Below are 22,839 nucleotides of genomic sequence, written 5' to 3' on the forward strand. Positions count from 1 at the left end.
ATTTCTCTTTGACCCCTACTGCTCATTCCGGTCACTGGGCACTGGGCACACACTCATCCCCCACATCATGACTTCAGGCCACGACTCATGGCTCCACACTTGACACTTGAGCTGAATATTTTGACTCCTATAGTATCTTGCTTCATATACATGGTCAGAAGCACCACAGAGAATTTTCCCTGTGACCTGTTGCGCCAAGACCCGGGGCACAAACTGCTTGCCATGGACAGAATGCAAAGTAGACGAAATTTATCATTGGTGCTTTCTAATAGAGCTTCCCCTCCCCATATGTTACTCAAACATGTGGAAGGTTCTATGTCTATGTACCCTGCCTTCTCCCTACTCTTTTTCTTTCCAATGTGGAAACAATAATAACAACAACAGACATTTTACTGTGTGCCAGATACTTTTCTAAGCACTTCATAAGTATTAACTAATTTAGTCTTGCTAACAATCCTTTGAGGTAGATATTATTATTACTCTCCTTTTACAGATGAGCAGACTGAGTCACAGAGAAGTTAAGAAACTTGCCTAAGGTCACAAAGCTGGGATTCAAAGCGAGGCATTTAATTACGATGCTATGCTGCCTCACCGATAAAATAATATATTGTTTTTTTCTGATACTGAAAATAATGCCTGCTAAGTATTTTTAAGAAATCAGACAATAAACGAAGTATAAGGAGACTATCACCCAGGGAGAATTAAATAACCTACTCAGGCAAATATAAATACTCATTAGTTCCTATTTCAGAAATGGAACTGTACCGCACATCATTTTTTGTCTTTTAGTTCAAAATTTTAAACAGCTTCATTGAAGTATAATTTATATACTATAAGATTTGCTTGTTTTGATCATACAAATAATTTTAGCAAATTTACAGAGTTTTGCAACCATTACCACAATCCAGTTTTACACCATTGCATCACCCCAAAAAGATTCCTTATACCCATTTTCACTCCCCATTCCCATGCCCAGCCCCTGGCAACTGCTAACCCATTTTCTCTATATATTGATTTGTCTATTTTGGACATTTCATATAAATGGGAACGAACAGTATGTGCTATTTTAAATCTGACTTCTTTTACTTAGCATAATGTTTTCAGAGTTCAGCCTTGCTATAGCATGTATCACCACTTTATCCCTTTTGATGACTGAATAATATTCCATTGTAAGGATATACCACATTTTGTTTATTCATTCAACTGTTGATGGACATTTGGATTGCTTCAAATGAATAATGCTGCTATGGATATTCATGTACAAATCTTTCTGTGAATATATGTTTTCATTTCTCTGGGGTATATATCTAGAAGTGGAATTATAGAGTCATATGGCAAAGTTTTCCAAAATGACTGTGCTATTTTATATCCCCACCAGCCATATATGATAATTCTAGTTTCTCCACATCCTAGCCAATACTTGCTATTATGTTTTTGATTAGAGCCATCCTAGTGGGTGTGAAGTGGTATCTCGTTGTTTTGATTTGCATTTCCTTAATGACTAATGATATCGAGCATCTTTCTATGTGCTTATTTAGCAGGTGAATATTTTCTTTGGTGAAATGTCTTTTCAAATATTTTGCCCATTTTTCAATTGGATTATTCGTCTTTTTATTATTGAATCACAAGAGTTCTTTTTTTTTTTTGTGAGGAAGATCAGCCCTGAGCTAACATCCATGCTAATCCTCCTCTTTTTGCTGAGGAAGACCGGCTCTGAGTTAACATCTGTTGCCAATCCTCCTCCTTTTTCTTTTCCCCAAAGCCCCAGTAGATAGTTGTATGTCATAGCTGCACATCCTTCTAGTTGCTGTATGTGGGACGCGGCCTCAGCATGGCCGGAGAAGCGGTGCGTCAGTGCGTGCCTGGATCTGAACCCGGGCCGCCAGTAGCGGAGCGTGCGCACTTAATGGCTAAGCCACGGGGCCGGCCCACAAGAGTTCTTTATATACTCTGCATTTAAGTCCCTTATCAGAGATCTGGTTTCCAAATATTTTCTCACAGTCTGTGGCTTATCTTCAGTTTTTTAATGGTGTCTTTAGAAGCACAAAGGTTTTGGGCCGGCCCCATGGCTTAGCCGTTAAGTGCGCGTGCTCCGCTACTGGTGGCCCGGGTTCGGATCCCAGGTGCGCACCGATGCCCCGCTTCTCCAGCCATGCTGAGGCCACATCCCACATACAGCAGCTAGAAGGATGTGCAGCTATGACATACAACTATCTACTGGGGCTTTGGGGGAAAAATAAAAAATAAATAAATAAAATTAAAAAAAAAAAGAAGCACAAAGGTTTTGAATTTTGATGTAGTCAATTTATCAATTTTTTAAATCACTTTTGCTTCTGGTGTCATATCTAAGAAGTCTTTGCCTAACCCTGACATATTTTAGAATTGCCACTCTCCCCACCCCTCAACTTATCAGTATGTCTTGGACATTTTTCTAAGTCAGCAGATACAGATCTGCATCATCATCTTTCCTAGCTTTGGTTTCTGGGAAGAAGGGAGGGAAGAAAGTAGACAACAGAGGACAGAGTACTCAAAATATCCAGGATGACTGCTTTTATCCTTGAGGCTTTCATTTCTCCTTTGGATTGTCTGGTTTCTGGTAGCTCCTCTACGGTTTGTGAATAAAAACTTTACTATAAGCTGTTACCTTCATCACAACATTTTATATTTGAATATTTTGGTCACATAGATTCCTAGCCCCAAATTTTCTGTAGGCTTGAATCCCTCCATTACAGAGTCTAGTAATGGGGTGCTCATGAGAAACGTATGTTCTCCTGTAATTTGGGATTTGACAGCCGCTGCTTCCTGTGTCTACTTCATTCTCTAAAGCTGGACTTGGGAATGATTCAGCTCCAGTTATGTATTAAAGTGTACATATGGAGAAAGAAAAGTAAATAGTGGATAACAGCAATTGGCATGTATGTGTTAATGGAAGACTTAGGGATATTCCTGAACAAAATAGTGGTTATCATTTAAAAGGTTCCAGAATGGGATGAATGGTTGCATCCTGGCCTCTGTCAGGAGCAGAGCTTCACTGGCTTGATGGGTAGGATATAAAGTGTTGTGTAAAGCTAGAACCTTCTTTAGGAAATAATTTTCAGACAGAGAACACTAATGGAGAAAATCCAGGCTGGAGGAAAGAGCCTGTGAGAGGGGCCTCAGAATAAAAATGGGAAAGGCGGGCTAGAGGATTTCAGAGCTCAGTGCTGAAAATGCTAATGTGCCGAAAGAGAGGGTCACCGGACAACCATTTTGATGAGAAACCAAGTGAGGTGGCCACGATCATTTAGAGACTCCTAACCCCTTAGGGCTGGGGCCCAGAATTTGGAACCTGAGTACTAACACTGGTGAAAAGCAAGGAGACTGGGAGAGAGATGTAAGGGCAGCCCCAGGCTGGACAATAGTCATTGCAAGGTTAGGGAAGTGGCACAGAGCAAAGAGATCAACAAAGAGTTCCTCCAAGCTGGTAGTTAACTACATGAAGCTGAGAAATGCAGAGAGAGATCAGTTCAAGTCCTTTGAGGCTTCGGTCTTTTTTTTTTTGCTGAAGAAAATTCGCCCAGAGCTGACATTTGTTGCCAATCTTCCTCTTTTTTTTAAATGTGAGTGACCACCACAACATGGCCACTGACAGAGGAGTGGTGTGGTTCTGCCCCTGGAACCGAACCCAGGCTGCCAAATCGGAGCACACTGGACTTAACCACTAGGCCATCAGGGCTGGCCCAAGAGTTTGGTCTTTAACTTTTGTGTTTCACAGGGAAAACTAGACCAAGCTACTGCAGGGGCCTGCTGCTGTGTGCATGGAATATACTGGAAGACTAGGAAACAGAGACCAGCTGGAAGCTACTGCAGAGATTCAGACACAAGAAGGGTTGGCCTTAGAGGGACACACGAGTGCGTAGGAGGAAATGATCAGAAGACCTTAGGGATGGATCTGCTGTGCAGGTGCGGAGAAAGGAGACAAACATGGCTGCGGTGGGGGTGGGGGAAGGCTGTAAGATGATCCAGGGTTTTTTGGAGATATCTTTATATACTGTAAAATGCACAGATCTTAAGTGTAGAATGAGCTTTGATAAATGTCTACATCCATGTAACCAATCCCCTAAAAGAGGTTTTTTAAAGGCTGAGTTCCACTTGATGCAGAGCCTAAGCGAAGCTGCCACAAAGGCAAGAAGCTACATGCAAGAAGCAACATGGGCTGGACCTACAGATCTGAAAGTTCTCTGGAGCCTGTAGGTGGAAATTTCGTGAGCAAAAGAACACAGGTGCAGGAACGGCTAACTGCAGAAGAGAAAGGCCCAACCTTTTACATTTTTGGCGCGCTTGAGCCCCCCACACTGAGGGTTTTATTTGCTGATGTAGGTGCAGAGACTTATCTTTTCTCAAGCCTTCAACCTCATACTTAATTCTCTTAAGTGAGAAAGAAACCACTCTCGGAGTTGGCTTCTGCCAACGTCTGCCCTACCAAACGTGGAGGATGGCCTCGTTGGGGGAAGGGAAGGGAGGACCCCACAGGGCGGTCTGCAACTCCCCCCAGCAGCACGCACGGCGATGATGCACAACTATGCTTTGAGCCGGGAAGCCCAGCTTCCTCGGTGCAGCGTGCTCTGGCAGCCCACCCTCGCTGGGTACCTCGGAAAGTACAGGAATCACACTGTCTCCGGGTCGCTCTGCACCTCTCGGTGCGCTTGCAGCGACCCTGCAGCAACGCCCTCGGTGTTTGCAGCCGGTGCAAGCTTGCACGCGGCTGGAGCGCGGTGGCTAGAGTTGGGGGGCATTGGGCGTGGCCGCGATCCCTCGCGCCGTCTCCCGCCCAAGCAGTCCCGGGAACATTCTGAAAAGTATCCAAAAGTTCTCCGCCGCGCGCGCGCGCGCCAAAAGGAAAAAAAAAAAGGGCACAACCCCCCACCACTCTGGGCGTTGCACGTCGCGACCTCGCCATTCGGGCTGCACCTCCGGCTGCAGCGCACACGCCTCCTGCGCCTCCTCCTCGGGAGCCTCGCCGTCGGTTGGGTCCTTCCCTTGCAGCCGTCTCCAGAGACTCCTTGCGCTTCTACTTGGGGCACCATGCCCAACGACGACGCATTCAGCAAGCCCTCGGCACCGTCGGAGGCCCCGCACGCCCCCGGGGCACCACCGCAGGGGAAAGCCGGGGGCTTCGGCAAAGCAGCAGGAGCGCTACTGGGCTCCGCGGGCGCCGGGGGCAGCGGCGGCGGCTCGGGCTCGGGGGCGTCGGGCATGGGCGCTGCAAGCAAGAAGTCCCCACGGCTGCCCAAGTGCGCGCGGTGCAGGAACCACGGCTACGCGTCGCCGCTCAAGGGCCACAAGCGCTTCTGCATGTGGCGGGACTGCCAGTGCAAGAAGTGCAACTTGATCGCGGAGAGACAGCGCGTGATGGCCGCGCAGGTGAGTGCGGGCGCCCAGGAACCGGGGTTCAGCCCTGAACTTTTTGGACAAAATCTTCCCGGCGTGGCCAGTGCCACGTGGGGCCCGGGTTTGGGAGGCAGGCAGCGGTGCTCGCCGACGGCCGCATTGCGCTCGGGACCCGGGCCTCCCAGCCACGCGCCCACGCCGCGCTCAGATGGCCGGGACGCGTCTCCTATCCCGCCCGCGGAGCAGAGAGTTGCGGCGTTTGCTTCTCTCAGGGGGAGCACGGGATACCTGATTCGGCCGTCCAGCGGAGTTGCGGGGTTCGCCCCTTCAGGGGTCCTCCGGATCCCCGAGATCTCTGATCCCGCTTTCAGAGCAGAAGTTGCGGAGTTCGCTCCGCTCGGAGTCCCGGGGACCCCTGAGCCCACCCTGCCGCAGCGAGTTGCCGGGTTCGCCCCTCCGAAGGTCCCCGGGATCTCCGACTCCCAACAGAGACTTGCCGAGTTCGCGCCTTTGGGGATCTCTGACGCTACACCCCAGCAGAGAGTGGTCGGGGTCGCTCTTTGGGGGACCTCGGCATCTCCGACCTCATTTTCCGAGCAGAGTTGGGGGGTTCGCTCCTCTCGGGGATCCCCGGGATCCCTGACTCCGCCCCCCAGCAGAGAGTTGCGGTGAAACTAGGGAGGGTGCTCGAGGGTGCCGGCGCGGGCTACCGGCTGGGGCGAAACGGAGACGCGGCCCGCCTGCTGCTTATCCGGATAACGTGTCGGGAAGCTTTGTGTTTCTGGAAAAGTCGCTGTAATGGACGCCCACGTGGCGTGGTCCTCCTTGTGGTCTTGGCGCACTTTTCCTCTTCGCCCGGCGTGGATCCAGGCCGAGCTCCTCAGCCATTTTGAGCACTACGGAAATTTTATTAGCATTTTAAAATGTGTTGTTTCGACCTAAATTCTTCAAGTACGAATCACACTGAGTATATTTTAAAACACACTTAATTTTAAAAAACATGCGCAGGGGAGAAAATGCGGAGGTTGGAGGTTTTGTTTGTCGTTCATAGCTTTTTAAATTTCTTTTTAAATCAGCATAAGCAGGACAGCATTTAACATTTTATCGGAAATAATTAACGGCATCGGTATCCTAAAAGGATTTTTAGAAGAGAATAACATACATTCTTTCCAGCTAAAAGTTGTTTTATCTTTTTAAGACAGGTTATTTAAAATGAAAAGATACTGAAGAAATGTTTACTAACGATGTGCTACTTTTGATTGGAAACGTGTAAATATCCTCCACTGAAAATAATTTAGATAAGAGCTTTGGGCAGGACTGCACAAATGCTTAAAGATGATACTTATTCTGTACATCCGATTTTTAAAAATGTGTTTTAAACTAGATATATTTTGGCTTCAAAGATTGCAAGTGCAGTCATGGAAATGTAAGTTGTTTTCCTTAGTTTCTTCTTTATAGGTTTTTAGCTTAATTTATAGTGGATGAAAAGAATACACTGAATGTAGCATTAATGCATCACAGTGAACTTACTGAAAAAAACTTATGGACATTTAAATTGTATTTGTAGGTAGAAAAATAATCTGAACATTTAGTCGTTGGCTTAAATATTTAGCATGGAGAGTATGCTTGGGAGGGGAATTTTCCTCAAAATGTAATTAACAATATTTGTCCAAGTAGGGCCATTAATTTTGAATAAGCTTTATTAATAGGGGCATTAACTTGGCAGAAGCCTGTTTTTCTATGTTAAATACAGAAGCAACTCAGGATTACTTTTATAATATGAAACTTAAGTATTTTCCTCACCAGAAGGCTTGTGCTGTGCTAGATGAAATCCTTTAAAATCCATGTAACAGTCATTTTTCAGTCATTCTAAAGTAGTTTGAAATTGATCTTAGATATGACTCTGAAATAATTGCTTTTTTAATCGGTTGCCCCACCTTCCCCGTTTAGATAACATTTTCTAAAACTCTCGAGAGGTGTTTGTAAAAGTGTCCTTAGTTTATGGAGTATATGTAATACCCTGTGCATTTTGGGCAGGCATGAGATTTGTGTAAGTCAGGGTATAAGTATGCATTGACATACTTCAGAGGTTTGTGGGTATTTTTTAAAATTATTTCTGGTCAACTGCTTAATATTCTGTTTCTAAACTTCTTGATTAATAATAGAAAATCCAAGATTTAAGCTTAATTATTTAATCTTCATTGATCATTTATGGATATTTTTTCTCTGTTGAAGATTCTTCTTGTTAAGAGTAAAATTAGTTCCAAATTAATCAGCTGTCTAAATTTGGACTACAGTTTTCCTAAAACAATATATAAATTGTAGTTGTGTTTCTGGTTTACCACTTTGATTTCAACTTTTGGCTTGTATTTGGGCTTCTGAGGTGCAAGTGCTTCTTTCTAATTTCATTGTCGCCAATAGTCAATTTCAACAGAAAGTCTCCTTTTTTTTGTTACATGTAGTAAGCAAAAATACAATTTATTTTCTTTACACCTCTTTTTTCAACCTTTAACAATGTGATTTAAAAGAAGATAAATTGAAGAGGTGGCATGAGGCGTTTCTTAGGTGTGTTAGGTCCTTTCCAGCTCCCTCTTCTGTCTCCTTCCCTGCTGCCTGGAATGTCACCCATCCTCTCCCTTTCTCTCCACCTCCAGCCTCTCCCTTCTCCAGGGACTTCAACACCACGTCCCAGCCCTTTTCCCCATTACTTCTCTGCATGCTCTCTCCACCTCAGAGAACAGGGCTCTGCAGGGTTTCTCAAGCAGCCCCTGCCTTTCCTGCCCACTCTGCTCCCTTTTTCCGGATTGTTCTGCCTGTTCATCCTTGCCTCTCTAGGTTCTCCTCATCCTGTTCTTCAAGGCCCCTTTCCAGTACACCCTCAGGCTGATACTTGCACCTAAAGCCATTGGTGTCTCCTTCTCCTGTGGTGTTTGCCACATTTCATCTTGAGTTGCATTTGTATATTTGCCTGCCTACTGTTTCTCCTTTTAAACAGTGAGTACCTTGGGATCTAATTTGATTAAATCTTGCTGGTCACTGTTCCCAATACAGTGGACTTTTACAAATTTGTGGAATGAAAGAGTGCGTGAGCCCATTCTCCTTCCTTCCTCATCTATCAATGCTGACATCCTTTACTCTTTTTTTTTTTTTTTAAAGATTTTTTATTTTATTTTTTGCCCCCAAAGCCCCAGTAGATAGTTGTATGTCACAGCTGCACACCCTTCTAGTTGGTGTATGTGGGACTCGGCCTCAGGCTGGACAGAGAAGTGGTGCCTCGATGCGCACCCGGGATCCGAACCCCGGACCGCCAGCATCGCAGCGCACGCACTTAACCACCAAGCCACAGGGCCGGCCTCCTTTACTCTTCAGAGTGAAGTCCTCTGCGTGGCTGACTCTAGTTTTTCCTGATCTTCCCTAGCCAACCTTATTCCCTGCTGCTCTACATACTCATTTATTTAATGAATTTTGTTTTGCTGAGGAAGATTAGCCCTCATTCCTCCACTTTACATGTGGGTTGCTGCCATAGCATGGCTGGTGAGTGGCGTACGTCAGCCCTGGGATCTGAACCTGTGAACCCAGGCTGCAGAAGCAGAGCCCGCCTAACTTAACCACTACTCCAAGGGGGCTGGCCCCTAAAGATCATTTTTTGAGCACTTACTGTGGGCCAGACACTCTGGCTCTAAATCATTTCTCAGCTTTGGCTGCACATTGTGGTTACCAGCCTAGCTTTAAAAAGAAATTGGAGATCCTCAGGCCTCACCCCTGGAGCTAATGAACCACAATGTGTGGGATGGGCGGGGTTTCAGTGGTTTTCTCCAAGCTGCCCAAGTGATTCTGGAGTGTTGGAGGATGACCCGCTGCCCTGTGCTTCTAGGTGGCCCTGAGAAGGCAGCAGGCCCAGGAAGAGGAATTGGGGATCAGCCACCCCATCCCGCTGCCCAGCGCGGCTGAGCTGCTCGTCAAGAGAGAGAACAGCGGCAGCAACCCGTGCCTGATGACTGAGAGCGGCAGCTCCGCGCAGCCCCCGCCGGCCAGCACCCCCACCGCTGCAGCTTCAGGTAACCTGGGGCCTGGGTTCACGTGGTCGCCGGGCCTCAGGGAAGAAGGGCTGTGGCCACAAAAAGTCTTAGGACCGTTCTGAGCCACATATCACATTCAGAGCTTGGAGGGTTTTCTTAACGGAGTCTCCCTCTGAAGGTCTGTTTTTGGCTGCCTCACCAAAGAGATGGCCATGAATTCTATAATTGGATGTGACAGCTTCACTTTCCTGTTGGTTATTAGCCAAGACTGAATCTGGACAGTCAGAATCACAGAAAGTCAGAGGAGTGAGATTCCGAGATTTCAGCTCAGTCTACCCCTCCATTTTTGGGTCCTCTTGTTGGGAGCTAAAGATCCTTGTTTCCCAGAACTGAAGGTCCCTTTCTCTGGCAAGGACTGCAGTTGATTTGGGGAAAGTGTCTTGAAAAAGCCAAATCCTAGGTGTCAAGTTTCAGTGGGCACTGGGTAGTGAGGGAAGACATGTCACATCGGCTTGAATTCTTTTCTGTGTGCTACGACTGTACCAGGGGCTGTATGTGCTCATTCATTTCGTTTCACTCTCTGAAGAAGGAGTTATTAATCCTATTTTACACATGGGAAAACAGGTGTAGGAAATTGAAGTGACTGGCTAAGTCTGCAGAACTAGAAAGTATCTGAATTGGTCCATCTGCCTCCAAAGCTCGCTGTGCTAACTGCCTGGATCTCCAAATTACCTCAAGAATCATGAGGTCTAAAGCTGCACCGTCCAATATGGAAGCCCCCAGCCATTTGTGGCTATTGAAGTTAATTACAATGAAATAGAATTAAAATATTCATCCAAAGGAGATATACTAATGGCCAATAAGCACATGAAAAGATGCTAAACATCACTGATCATTAGAGAAATGCAAATCAAAACTAGCGTGAGATACTACTTTCCCTCCCCCCCCCCCCGCCCAAAGCCCCAGTAGATAGTTGTATGTCACAGCTGTGCATCCTTCTAGTTGCTGTATGTGGGACGCGGCCTCAGCATGGCTGGAGAGGCGGTGTGTCAGTGCACGCCCAGGATCCGAACTCGGGCCGCCAGCAGCGGAGCGCATGCCCTTAACCGCTAAGCCACGGGGCCTGCCCCTGTGAGATACTACTTAACACCCATTAAGACAGCTACTATCAAAAACACAGAAGATAACAGTATTGGCAAGGATGTGGAGAAATTGGAAGCTTTGTGCACTGTTGGTAGGCATGTAAAATGGTACAGCTGCTATGGAAAACAGTATGGTGGTTCCTCAAAAATTAAAAATAAAATTACCATATGATCCAGCACTTCCACTAATGGATATATACCCGCAAAAATTGAAAGCAGGGTCTTAAAGAGATATTTGTGCACCCGTGTTTATAGCAGCATTATTCATAATGGTTAAACGTGGAAGCAACCCAAGTGTCCATTGACAGGTGAATGGATAAGCAAAATGTGATATACACATACAGTGGAATACTATTCAGCCTTAAAAAGGAAGGATATTCTGACACAGGCTACAACATGGATGAACCTTTAGGACATTATACTATTGAAATAAGCCAGTCACAGAAAGCTAATACTGTATAATTCCACTTTGTAGTCAAAATCATAGAGACAGAAAAAATAGTGATTGCTAGGGGCTGGGGGGAGGGGAGAATGGAGAGTTATTGTTTAATAGAGTTTAACAGAGTTTAACAGAGTTTCAGTTTTACAAAATGAAAAGAGCTATGGCGGGGCCGGCCCTGTGGCTTGGTGGTTAAGTGCGCGCGCTCCGATGGTGGTGGCCCGGGTTCGGATCCTGGGCGTGCACCGAGGCACCACTTCTCCGTCCATCCTGAGGCTGAGTCCCACATACAGCGACTGGAAGGATGTGCAGCTATGACATACAACTATCTACTGGGGCTTTGGGGGGAAAATAAATAAATAAATAAAATCTTTAAAAAAGAAAAGAGCTATGGAGATGGCTGGTGGTGATGGCTGCCCAACATTATGAACGTGTTTAATACCACTGAACTATGCACTTAGAAATGGTTAAGGTGGTAAATTTTGTATTATATGTATTTTACCACAGTAAAAATAAAATAAAAGAAATTTAAAACATTCAATTCCTCAGTTGCACTAGCCACATTTCAGGTGCTTGATAGGTGCATGTAGCTAAGGCCTGCCATATTGGATAGCGTGCATTTCCATTTCTCACAAAGTTCCATTTGACAGCGCTAGTCTAGGGTGTAGGAGCTCTAAGAAACCACCAAAGATGAAATCCTGTTGGCAAATAAATACATATATTACATATTAGATACATATGCTGAGATTCACAGAATACCTTTAGAGCCTGCTAAGGCTCCATGAAATCCAGCCCTGCAGTGTGGTACCTCTTAACTAAGCTTGTCCTGAGTTACTCAGTTTGCTGCACTTAACCCCGAGGCTAAAGTTGCTCAGCTGCCTGTCATGAACTAGCTGTGCAACTTGGAACGAGTCACTTAAGCTCTCTGGACCTTTTGTTTCCTCTTCTCAAAAATGAGGGAAGAGGTTTTGAAGATTTTCTGAGTCTTGACCATTATAAAGAAGGGGAAGGTAAGCAGGCACCGGAGAAAGCAGGTGAGAGGTGGAACTGTCATCCCTGTGTTGCAGGTAGGTGTGTCTGTCACTGTGTGTGTTTCTTGGGCTATAGATTTGTAGTTTACAAAGGGAACTGTATAATTTCCTTTTTTGGCTTGATTGCTCATAATATATACTTAAAACAGTTCCCAAACTTTCCTTTTCATCGGAAGGAAGGAGTATATCTATCAGAAATATGATCTTTACACTTTGGAATTTTAAGCTGTCTAAGGTTAATGACCACATAATCCCTGGTCAGGGCTGATCTGGTGGGTTTAGCTGGAGTGCTGAGAAGGGAACAGGGGTATGTCAGAGGAGTAAAGAGGCGCGTACCTCATTTGGTGTTCACAAACATCGTATCGGGGAGGAATTATTATTCCCATTTACAGAAAAGGAAACCAATGGTAAGGAACCTGCCCCAGAATAAAGCTGAGTTGAGCTGAGATTCAGTTCAGGCCTCTCTGGTCCCAAAGCCCATGGATTTTCCATTTCATTTGCCTGTGAAGAGAGCCTGTGGGAACAGTTGCCATGTTTTCTTGGAAAATGAACAATTATGATTGGAAGCTATGGTTTAATCCCCAGAAGGGATTTAGGGCTAATGGACAAATAGGAACAATGTTAGGGGCAAAAGCCCCTGCCATTCTCCCTTGGCATGGAAGGCTGCAGCCACGGATCTTCTTGGGGAGAAATACAGGGAAAGGCCTGTGATGGATAAATATCAGTGCTGGGCATTTTGTAGGACACCATAGGTGAACTTGGTCTAGCTTGCTGTCCTGCATTCCACCTTGGTGGAAGGGGTGTCAGAGTTTGATACCCCAAGAAAGCAGAGCTTTAGAGAAGGATTTGAGGCTGGACGGAGTTCAGAATGAAGAAGTTCTTGCAGGGTATTTCTGAGTGGCGATAGGGAAAGTTACAAATAGAAGCAGCAGGGGAACAAGATAGAAGGTTCAGGATGGATGGATGGTTCATGGAGGATGTGACCAGATTCCTTTCCTTGCCTCTGGAGCTGATGGACCTTGGAGTCATTTTGGAGTCATGAACCAAACTCAGAAGGAGGGGAGTGTGGAAGCCGACAGTGTGCTGTGTGCATGTGCTCAGGCCTGGGTGGGTTGGCATCGCTCTGGAGACTGCCTGCCAGGGGAAGATGGGCCCAGCCGGCTCATCTCCGTGGGGCGGGAGCCTCAGCATCATCGTCATCACACCCAGGGCTTCTGCCACAGCTCTTGAGGTGGGATTGATAACTTCTGGGCTGGGCTGGGATATGAGCAAGAGAAAAACAGAGATGCCAGTGGAATTAAACTACATAAATGTATAGAGGGAGAAAGAGAGAGGGAGGGAGCGGGGAGAGTGGGGGAGAGACAGACAGACAGACTGACTGACTGAACAGCGTCTTTCTAGTTTATGCAGTGCACGGGGCCCAGCTTCTTAGATAGCTTGCTGCTAACAAATCTGTGCTTCTCTTAAATTTCCAGAGATGAGGATTTATTTAAAATAACATTTAACTTTATGCAGGTAAATGGTAAACATTTATAGAGTGCAAAAACATTTTCAACAAAAAATAATAGTTCTTCTAGTCCCAACCTGCGGGTCTCTTCTATCTGTCATTCCCGGGTTACTTGCTGCATGTACAAGTTAATACGTCTATTTATTGTTTTCATGCATATATATATAATTTATATATTTAACATCATGGGAGTGTGTTATTCCCACTTGTGTATAGTTAGGTTTATTTTTTAATTTAAAACTGCTTGGAATTTTTATATGGCCATTTTAATTTAATTCCATTAGATAGATGTGGAAGGCTAGGATTTGCAGTTATTTAGTGAGAGGTGAAAGTTGTAGTTGTCATGCAATAGTTAAACCTACTAACTTGGCTCACACGGGGGCAAGTTGCTAGCCTTCTCTTTCTAAGACCTAATATTTAGCGTCTACAAGGGCAGGAGCTTAGTGAAATTCAGTAGATTTTTATGTCCTTGAAGTTTCTTAGTTATCTGTTTGGCTCCCAAAAATGCCAAAAATGAGAATGAGAAATGCCCAAGAATTATTGCCAAGATTATTGGCTGGATTCTGAGGACACTGCGAAGGAAATTAGATTTACCAAGCTGTTGTTTCATTTATTGGAGAGCTGACCCCTCTGACTAGGATTAAGTACCTTAGAAGCAAGTCGCTACAATCCTTAGCCAAAGATTGGCTCAGATGCACCAAAACACTGACTGGAGATTCCTCAAATAATGAGTATAAAAGATTTTTGTTGTTATTTTTCATCTATGATTGTGGGTATTACTGTGGAAGAAACAGCCTTTTGAAGAAATGCCCTGTGCATTGCTGTTTCTAGCAGGATCAGATGTTAGCAGATGCACTGTTCATGAGCAAATAGTTTCTTCCTGGCCATTTCGGGGGCACCCAGAAAAAAATGGTGAGCATTTTTGGTGATAAATGACAGTGAATTAATAGCAACTTCAGCATTATCTCTGTGGTTTTACTTTTTTAATTTAAGCATAAAATATATATTTATTTCAGAAGTTATCAACTGACTTAAAAAAAAATCTCATAGGCATTCTTCTTTGAAATTTGGGCTCCTCTTTGTTTTATTGTATATTCTGCTTTTCCTTCAACCTTCTGTGCAGCCAGTAGAATGGTGTTTTGCCCAGTACTTATGTTAAGGTCTGCCTAGTTCTTTGCCTCTTGTTTTCTGTGCAGAACTGTCAGATGAAGGGTTGCATTGTAGATAATTTGGTTCTGCATATGTCCTTTGTAAGTAAGGACCTGAATGTTATCTCCCTTGGAGCCCTCCCTTCTGGTGCACCCTAGACTTCCACACACACACTCACATTCACACTCCCCCTCATCAAACCACGTCCTACCGTCCGTCTCGGGCCTTCCCCCTGCAGCCCAGCCTCCTGTGACCTGTAGCCCGCCTTTGCTCACCTTTCCCCTGGTGGAAGGGTCAGTCAGGTCTGTGTCTGATAATGGTGGGGCCCCTTCCTTCACTTCTCTTCTTTAGCAGTAATTCCACTTCAGTGTACAGAGACAGAGCACGTGCCGGTAGGGGAACACATTTGTTTGTGTGTCTTCTAAGTGCTTAAATGCTTAACAAACATGTAATATGGTAGTTGGAAAATGGAATAATGTCCCCATGCAGTTTTTGCCAGTAAGAAATGTGGCTGATGAACTACCACTTGAAAATATTGAATTATTTAAATGTTTTAAAAAGAAACATTATTCTTTAGAGCAATTATGGCTTCACAGCAAAATTTAGAGAAAGGTACAGAGTTTTCCCATATACTCCCTGCCCCCCACACATGAAGTCCTCCCCCATAATCAACATCCCCCGCCAGAGTGGTACATTTGTTACAATTGATGACCTACACTGACACTTCATAATCACCCAAAGTCCACAGTTTATGTTAGGTTCACTCTTGGTATTGTATATTCTGTGGGTTTGGACAAATTTATGATGACATGTATCCAGTGTTATAGTATCACACAGAGTGGTTTCATTGCCCTAAAAATCCTCTGTGGAATTATTTAAATTTAAAATAATATTTCCGTTTTTATCTTTGGAGTTTTCCAATATTGTATAGAAAGAAGCACTTCATTCAAATGAACAACCAAGACATTTTATCCAAATTGGTTTGAGAGTTTATTTTTGAAGGATTCTGGCTACTTATATGAGATGAGTTCCATTTGATTTTAGACCGAGCTCTCGATTTCAAGTAGAATAGAAAATGTAGATATGTGGCTTAAAAAGGCCTTCAGATAAAATAGCCTTCCCCAGTTTTACTGTCAGTGTCAAAGAAATTTCCAGGATGTCTAACAAAACAAAATTCCTTAAAACTGAAGCAATAGTTGGATGAGAGAAAACACTTAAGATTAATGGTACTGATCATTTTGATAGTCTGTTGCTTTAAATAGTGTCTCAATCAATTTTTATTTATTTCAAGGGCAGTCTTTGCTTACAGGTGAAATATAGGAATTCATTGGCCTGATAGAACTTCTCTGTCGACAGTATTTCCATAAAGCAGTTACAACAACAAAGTATACAGGAAGTAGCCTACTGGTCTACCTTTGGCTAGAAAGGAAATTTAGAAAACATCTAGAGCCACAAAAAAGGTAAATACAGGATTTAAGGTCATAAATTAGTTTTGTAACAGCATAAAAGACATAGAAACATTTGATTGGTTTACATGTATATCTCCTTTGTGAAAATGTAATCTTAAGGGCAGGGATTGCGTTTTGTCTATCATTTTATTCATGTACATACTACAGGACCTGGCTTTATAGTAAATTGTCAACTTTTGCTGAATGAGTGAATAATGATGGTTAAATTTGAATTTTTTTTTTTTTTTGTGAGGAAGATCAGCCCTGAGCTAACATCCATGCTAATCCTTCTCTTTTTGCTGAGGAAGACCGGCGGCTCTGAGTTAACATCTATTGCCAATCCTCATCCTTTTTTTTTTCCCCCAAAGCCCCAGTAGATAGTTGTATGTCATAGTTGCACATCCTTCTAGTTGCTGTATGTGGGATGCGGCCTCCGCATGGCCGGAGAAGCGGTGCGTTGGTGTGCGCCCGGGATCCGGGCCGCCATTATCGGAGTGCGCGCACTCAACCGCTAAGCCACGGGGCTGGCCCTAAACTTGAATTCTTTTAAAACACTAGATTGGTGGTGTGAATCCACCTGCAGATATCAGAGAGTAAAATCATTGGTGTTCGATGTGCGTTTTTATTTTGTGATATGTTTTAAATGTATCTGAATTTTTTAAATGGCTAAAAATTCAAATGTAATTTAACAATTTAAGGTGTAATTTGTATACTATATTCGTCTATCTAAAATGTACAATTTATTGTTTTTTAGTAAATTCACAAAGTTGTGCAACCATCATCAGAATCTAATTGTGGAACATTTTCATCTCCTTCTAAAAAAAATTCTGTATGCATTAGCAGTCACTCCCCACGCTAGTCCTAGGCAACCACTAATGTGTTTTTTTGTCTCTATAGATGTGCCTATTCTGGACATTTTCTATATTCTGGACATTTCACATAAATGAATTATGTGATATGTGACCTTTTGTGTCTGGCTTCTTTCACTTAGCCTGATGTTTGCAAGCTTTATCCATGTTGTAGCATGTATTTATTATTCCTTTTTTTTTTTTTTTGCTAAATAGTAGTCCATTATATGGACATATCATATATATATTTTTTAATTCATCCGCTTATGGACATTTGGGTTGCTTACACTTTTTGGCTATTATGAGTAATGCTTCTCTAACATTTTTGTACCAGTTTTTATATGAATTTATGTTTCATTCTCTGGGGTATATAGTCAAGCGTCGGTTAATTACAGAGACACGTTCTGAGAAATGCATCGTTAGGCGATTTTGTCATTGTGCAAACATCATAGAGTGTGCTTACACAAACCTAGATGGTATACATAGCCTACTACACACCTCGGCTATATGGTACTAACCTTATGGGACCACCATCGTATATGTGGTCCTTTGCTGACCAAAACGTCATTACGTGGTTCATGACTGTATACCAGGGAGTGGAATTGCTGAGTCATAGGGTAACACTATGTTTAACCTTTTGAGGATCTGCAGGAATGTTTTCCAAAGAGGCAGCGCTATTTTACATTCCCACCAGCAGTGTATGAGGGTTCTAGAAAATTCAAACTTAAGTTTTTTAAAATTAGAAGGTATAAGATGCCTTCATCTTGGAAAACCCATAGATATAAAAACCCAGTGAGAATCTCTGATGACCGGAAGTTTAGATCATGGAGGATTCTCTAGGTTTGCATTTTATTATCACTAGAAATATGTTAATATTTAGTCTTTCAAAAAATTTCCTCATTTAGGGCCGGCCCCGTGGCTTAGCGGTTAAGTGCGTGCGCTCCGCTACTGGCGGCCCGGGTGCGGATCCTGGGCGCACACCAACGAACCACTTCTCCAGCCATGCTGAGGCCGCGTCCCACACACAGCAACTAGAAGGATGTGCAACTATGACATACAACTATCTACTGGGGCTTTGGGGTAAAAAAAAAAAAAAAAAAAAGGAGGATTGGCAATAGATGTTAGCTCAGAGCTGGTCTTCCTCAGCAAAAAGAGGAGGATTAGCATGGATGTCAGCTCAGGGCTGATCTTCCTCACCAAAAAAAAAAAAAATGCCCTCTTTTACCTCATTATCACATACAGTTTGTAGTGAAAGGAACGGCGTTTGAGGAACTAAATCATAGAGGGACCTGGTGACAGGCTTTGTTTGTTGTCTTAAAGGCTGATAGAAGTACTGATTTGTTTCTGAAAGGCTGAAGCAATTTTTCAGACCTTGGATGACAAGCATTTCCTCAGAACGAGGCAGAGGAAATTCTGTTGCCCTAGAAATTTGGCAAGAGTAATTTTTATCATTGGATTTTTAAAAATGGAAGACAACCATCACTTTTGTGGAAAGCAAAAGAGAAAACCTGAGAGTTGGTGAAAATAGACAGCTGTACTTCACATTACCAATGGGAAGAGGGTAGTTCATAGACTGTCCTAGAACTTACTGCCATAGCTGGTCATAGCATTGGAGGACTTTTATAGATGGCAACACTAGGTATTGTTGTAGTGTGGTACAGCCTTGCATTTGCTGCTGTAGGAAACTTCTGGAATGTCAAAAAGCTCATCTGTGTCATCCCTTTCACTTTCCTGCTCCACAGTGCCCACCTGAACCTTGAACCTGGTTATCTGCTGGTTCAAGGATCCTGTTCATTGACCACCGCCTCAGCCACCTAGTGCTTGGATCTTGTGGATGCCTTTCTGTCCCATCTGTTTTATCAACTAACTTATTAAAAAAAAATTTTTTTTTTGCTGAGGAAGATTCACCCTAAGCTAACATCCGTTGCCAATCTTCCTCTTTTTTCGCTTGAGGAAGATTGGCCCTGAGCTAACATCTGTGCCAATCTTTCCTCTATTTTGTATGTGGGTCGCTGCCACAGCATGGCTGATGAGTTGTGTGTAGGTCTGCGCCCGGGATACGAATCCTTGAACCTGAGCTGCCAAAGCAGAGCACGCAGAACTTAACCACGACACCATGTGGCAGGCCCTTAAAAATTTTTTTGTTGTGGCAAACTATACATAACATAAAATTGACCATTTTAACCATTTTTAAATCTACGGTTCAGTGGCGTTAAGTACACTCACATTGTTGTGCAACCATCACCACCATCCATCTCCAGAACTTTTCGTCTTCCCAAACTGAAACTGTGTACCCATTAAGTGATAACTCCCCTCTCATTAACTTTTGACTAAGGACAGCCTCTTTAGCTAGCCCAGTTCTCTTCAAAGCACTTGGCCTTTGAAATCACCTGTAGACTCACGTGAGCTAAGATGATTCCTTTTATCTCTGTCAGCATCCTTTCTTTCCTCTCATCCTTCTTCTCCCAGGCCCTAAATTTTTGCAATGTTTCTAAGGTAACGAGGACTCGGAAGTTTCTCAAAGGACTGAGGTTCATAGGGAAGAGGGTACAGGGGAGTGTCAGGTAACACCTCATGCAGGATACTATAAATTCTGTACCTCTGCCAGATGATCTGGACTCTGAACCTGGCAGTGCTCCGTGTTGCGCTGTGAAGCAAAGGAAGCCGGGTAAGGGTGCCTGTGGGCCCCCCGTGGCTCTGGCTGCTGTCTCACTGGTTCTTGACTTGTCAGGGTTCCTTTTGCCATTGTCACAAGCAACTATGACAACTTTTTTGACTCCCCTAAGAAAATTCACATAAATGTTGATTCCTGTTGCTGAACCAGTTGCATTTCAAACTCAGTTTAGTCTCTTATGTCTCTTGGCGGACTTCACAATCACTAATCTAGTCTTATCGTATAATATCACTGAAGATGCTTTCCAGAAAAAATGCATAAGAAACAAAGTAGACTATAGATAGCTGGCTTGTTATCAAAAGAAAATATCAATTCAATGTTATAGTAATAGCAGATTTTCTCATGTTTATTGGCAGTAAAAGTTCTTAGATATCGCTTCAGCCATCCCGTGTCAGTTCGGTCCAACGTCTGCTAACAGCTGACTCTCAGGATTGATTTCAGCATGTACAAAAGTCCTTCCTGTGTTTGCACCACCCCTTAGGTCTGGGCCTGAGGTTTGGGGGTGTATCTAAAATATGGAATATGCATTAATTCAGGGAAGCGGATTAGATTTATCAAATACCAATAAATGTTTGCTGAACCAAATTGAATTCATCTTTGCTGGTGAGTCTGCTGTCTGAGCAAGATTCCCTCCCTCCCTTCTTCCCTTTCTTCCTTCTGTTTTTTTTATTTTATTTTTTATTTGTTCAACAAATATTCATTGTGTGACTGCTTTGGGGCAGACCCTTTCCTAGGCATGGGAATATATAGCAGTGCATAAAACCTCTGTCTTGCGTGGATCTTATATATCCAGCAGGGGAGACAGTTGATAATAAACAAGTATACCAGTAAATAAGCAAAATATTTTCAGAAAGTGGTACGTGCTGTGAAGAAAGAGATGTGATGGATGTGTCCGAAGGGACAGTGGCCGATGATAGAGTAGTTAGGAAAAGAGGGCCTATTTAAGGAGATTAAATTGGAGCTAGTCCCAAATGATGATGAGCCATTGCAGTCAAGATCTGGGGAAAGAGCCTTCCAGGCAGAAGGCGCAGCAAGGTGCCAGGGTGCTTAGAGCAGGAAGGAGGCCAGTCTGCTGGAGTGCCGAGAGCAAGGGTGACATCACTGGGGGCTGCATCTCTCAGGGCCTTGTAGGCCAGGGAAAGAGTTGGGATTTTATTAAGAGTGCAATGGGAAGTCATTGGAGTGTTGAAGCCGTGAATGATCTGATTTACTTTCTTAAAGATCTCTCTGTTGCTGTGTGGGGTGTAGTGTGAAGGGAGGCGAGTGGGAGCAGAGACTGAAGTGGAGGCTGTGCAGTTGCCCAAGCAAAGAGGAGAGCAGCTTGGGCTGGGGCGGTGGTGGTAGAGATGGAAAGAAATGGTGGGACGGGAGGTCTATTTTGGAGGCAAATTTACGTGTAATTTTGGTAGATATTGTCAATGGCGCTCCCTCCAGAGTGGCTGCCACAGCATGGCCAGTACTAGGTTGTCCTGGGGCCTCTACCATTCTGAAAGCGGAACAGTTGTACATTGGCGTGGTCAGCAGAATCATGGTCCCCCAGAGATATCCACTCCCCAATTCCTGAGCCCTGTGAAGATGTTACCTTACACAGCAAAAGGGACTTTGTAAATGTGAAGAAGTCAAGGATCCTGAGATGGGGAGATGATCTGGATTTTCCAGGTGGGCCTGTTCTAATGGCATGAATGCTTAAAAGTGAAGAACCTTTCCTAGCTGCCCCAGAGATGCCACAATGGAAGAAGATGTAGGAGTTTCCAAGTGGAAGAGAGGCTTGACCCGCTGCTGCTGGCTTTGAAGATGGAGGAAGGGGTCCCTGAGCCGAAGAATGCAGGAGTTCTCTAGAAGCTTGGAACAGCCCTCTGCTGACAGCCAGCAAGGAGATGGGACCTCAGTCCTACAACCACAAGGAACTGAATTCTGCCAGCAAACTGAACGAGCAAGGAAACAGATCCTCCTCCAGAGCCACCAGAAAAGAATGCAGCCCTGTTGACACCTTGATTTTAGCCTGGAGAGACCTGTATCAGACTTCAGGCCCACAGAACTGTAAAGATAGTAAATTTGTGTTGTTTTAAGCCACTGAATCAAAAGAAAACAAATACAGTTGATACAGTTTATAATCCACATTTTCCTTTGTTAGTGAGGTTCAATATCTTTTCATACATTTAAAGGCCATTTGTATTTTTTTCTGTGAACCATCTGTGTATGTCTTTTGCCCATTTCTCTTTGGAATTTCCCTCCTCCCCCTATATGTAGGAGTTTCTTATTTATTATGGAAATTGGCGCTTTGTGATATGAGTGGCGGTTCCTCCCCACTGCTTGGTATTTCAACCTATGAAACTAGCGGACAACAGACTGCAGAGACGAGAGGAGCCCAAGGACTGAGCCCTGGTCCCTGCACTCTGGAAATCAAGCAGGAGAGCAGAAGCTTGTGACCCCTCCAGCTCCCTGTTAGCAGACCGTTAGCCAAGTGAAAATGGCCATAATAGAACGACTACATCTGTGTTCATCTTCTTCCAACTTCTACTACTCATTTTAGTTTAACCATGAGCAGATCTCAATTTAAGCTTGTGATCCCAATGGTTAAACCGTTTCAGGGCCGGCCCCGTGGCTTAGTGGTTAAGTGCGCACGATCTGCCGGCAGCCCGGGTTGGGATCCCGGGCGCACACCGTCGCACCGCTTCTCCAGCCATGCTGAGGCCGCATCCCACATACAGCAACTAGAAGGATGTGCAACTATGACGTACAACTATCTACTGGGGCTTTGGGGGGAAAAAAAGGAGGAGGATTGGCAATAGATGTTAGCTCAGAGCCAGTGTTCCTCAGCAAAAAGAGGAGGATTAGCATGGATGTTAGCTCAGGGCTGATCTTCCTCACAAAATAACAAAAAAAAACAAACAAAAAAACGTTTCACAATCACAACACGTGTGTGGTCTAGAAGTTTCAATACAGTTGTCCGCTCTTATGTGCGGTTTCGCTTTCTGCCATGTCAGTTACCTGCAGTCAACTGTCGTCTGAAAATATTAAATGGGAAATTCCAGAAACAAACAATTCATAAGTTTTAAATTGCACGCTGTTCTAAGTAGTGTGATGAAATCTCGTGCCACCCCACTTCGTCCCTGCTGGGACAGGAAACATCCATTTGTCCAGTGCATCCACCCTGTATATACTCCCCACCCATTAGTCACTTAGTAGCCGCCTCGATTATCAGATGACTG

The 22,839-nt window shown here is 44.1% G+C and overlaps 1 protein-coding gene across 4 annotated transcripts in view; it reads left to right on the top strand.

The window, feature by feature from the left end:
• The first annotated feature begins 5,064 nt into the window (after positions 1-5,064).
• The window catches only part of DMRT1 (doublesex and mab-3 related transcription factor 1), a 105,990-nt gene continuing 88,215 nt past the window's right edge, over positions 5,065-22,839 (top strand). For 2 of the 4 annotated variants that reach the window (XM_087444206.1, XM_087444205.1), the window contains exons 1-3: positions 5,065-5,403; positions 9,245-9,428; positions 16,274-16,279. In XM_087444206.1, the coding sequence (XP_087300332.1) occupies positions 5,065-5,403; positions 9,245-9,428; positions 16,274-16,279 (529 nt within the window). The remainder of the gene's footprint in view (positions 5,404-9,244; positions 9,429-16,273; positions 16,280-22,839) is intronic. The other 2 variants (XM_014795454.2, XM_004440650.3) reach the window with 1 other exon arrangement.

This window comes from Ceratotherium simum, chromosome 20 (assembly GCF_057802395.1).
Source record: "Ceratotherium simum simum isolate JZ-2026a chromosome 20, ASM5780239v1, whole genome shotgun sequence".
Taxonomy (NCBI): Eukaryota; Metazoa; Chordata; class Mammalia; order Perissodactyla; family Rhinocerotidae; genus Ceratotherium; species Ceratotherium simum.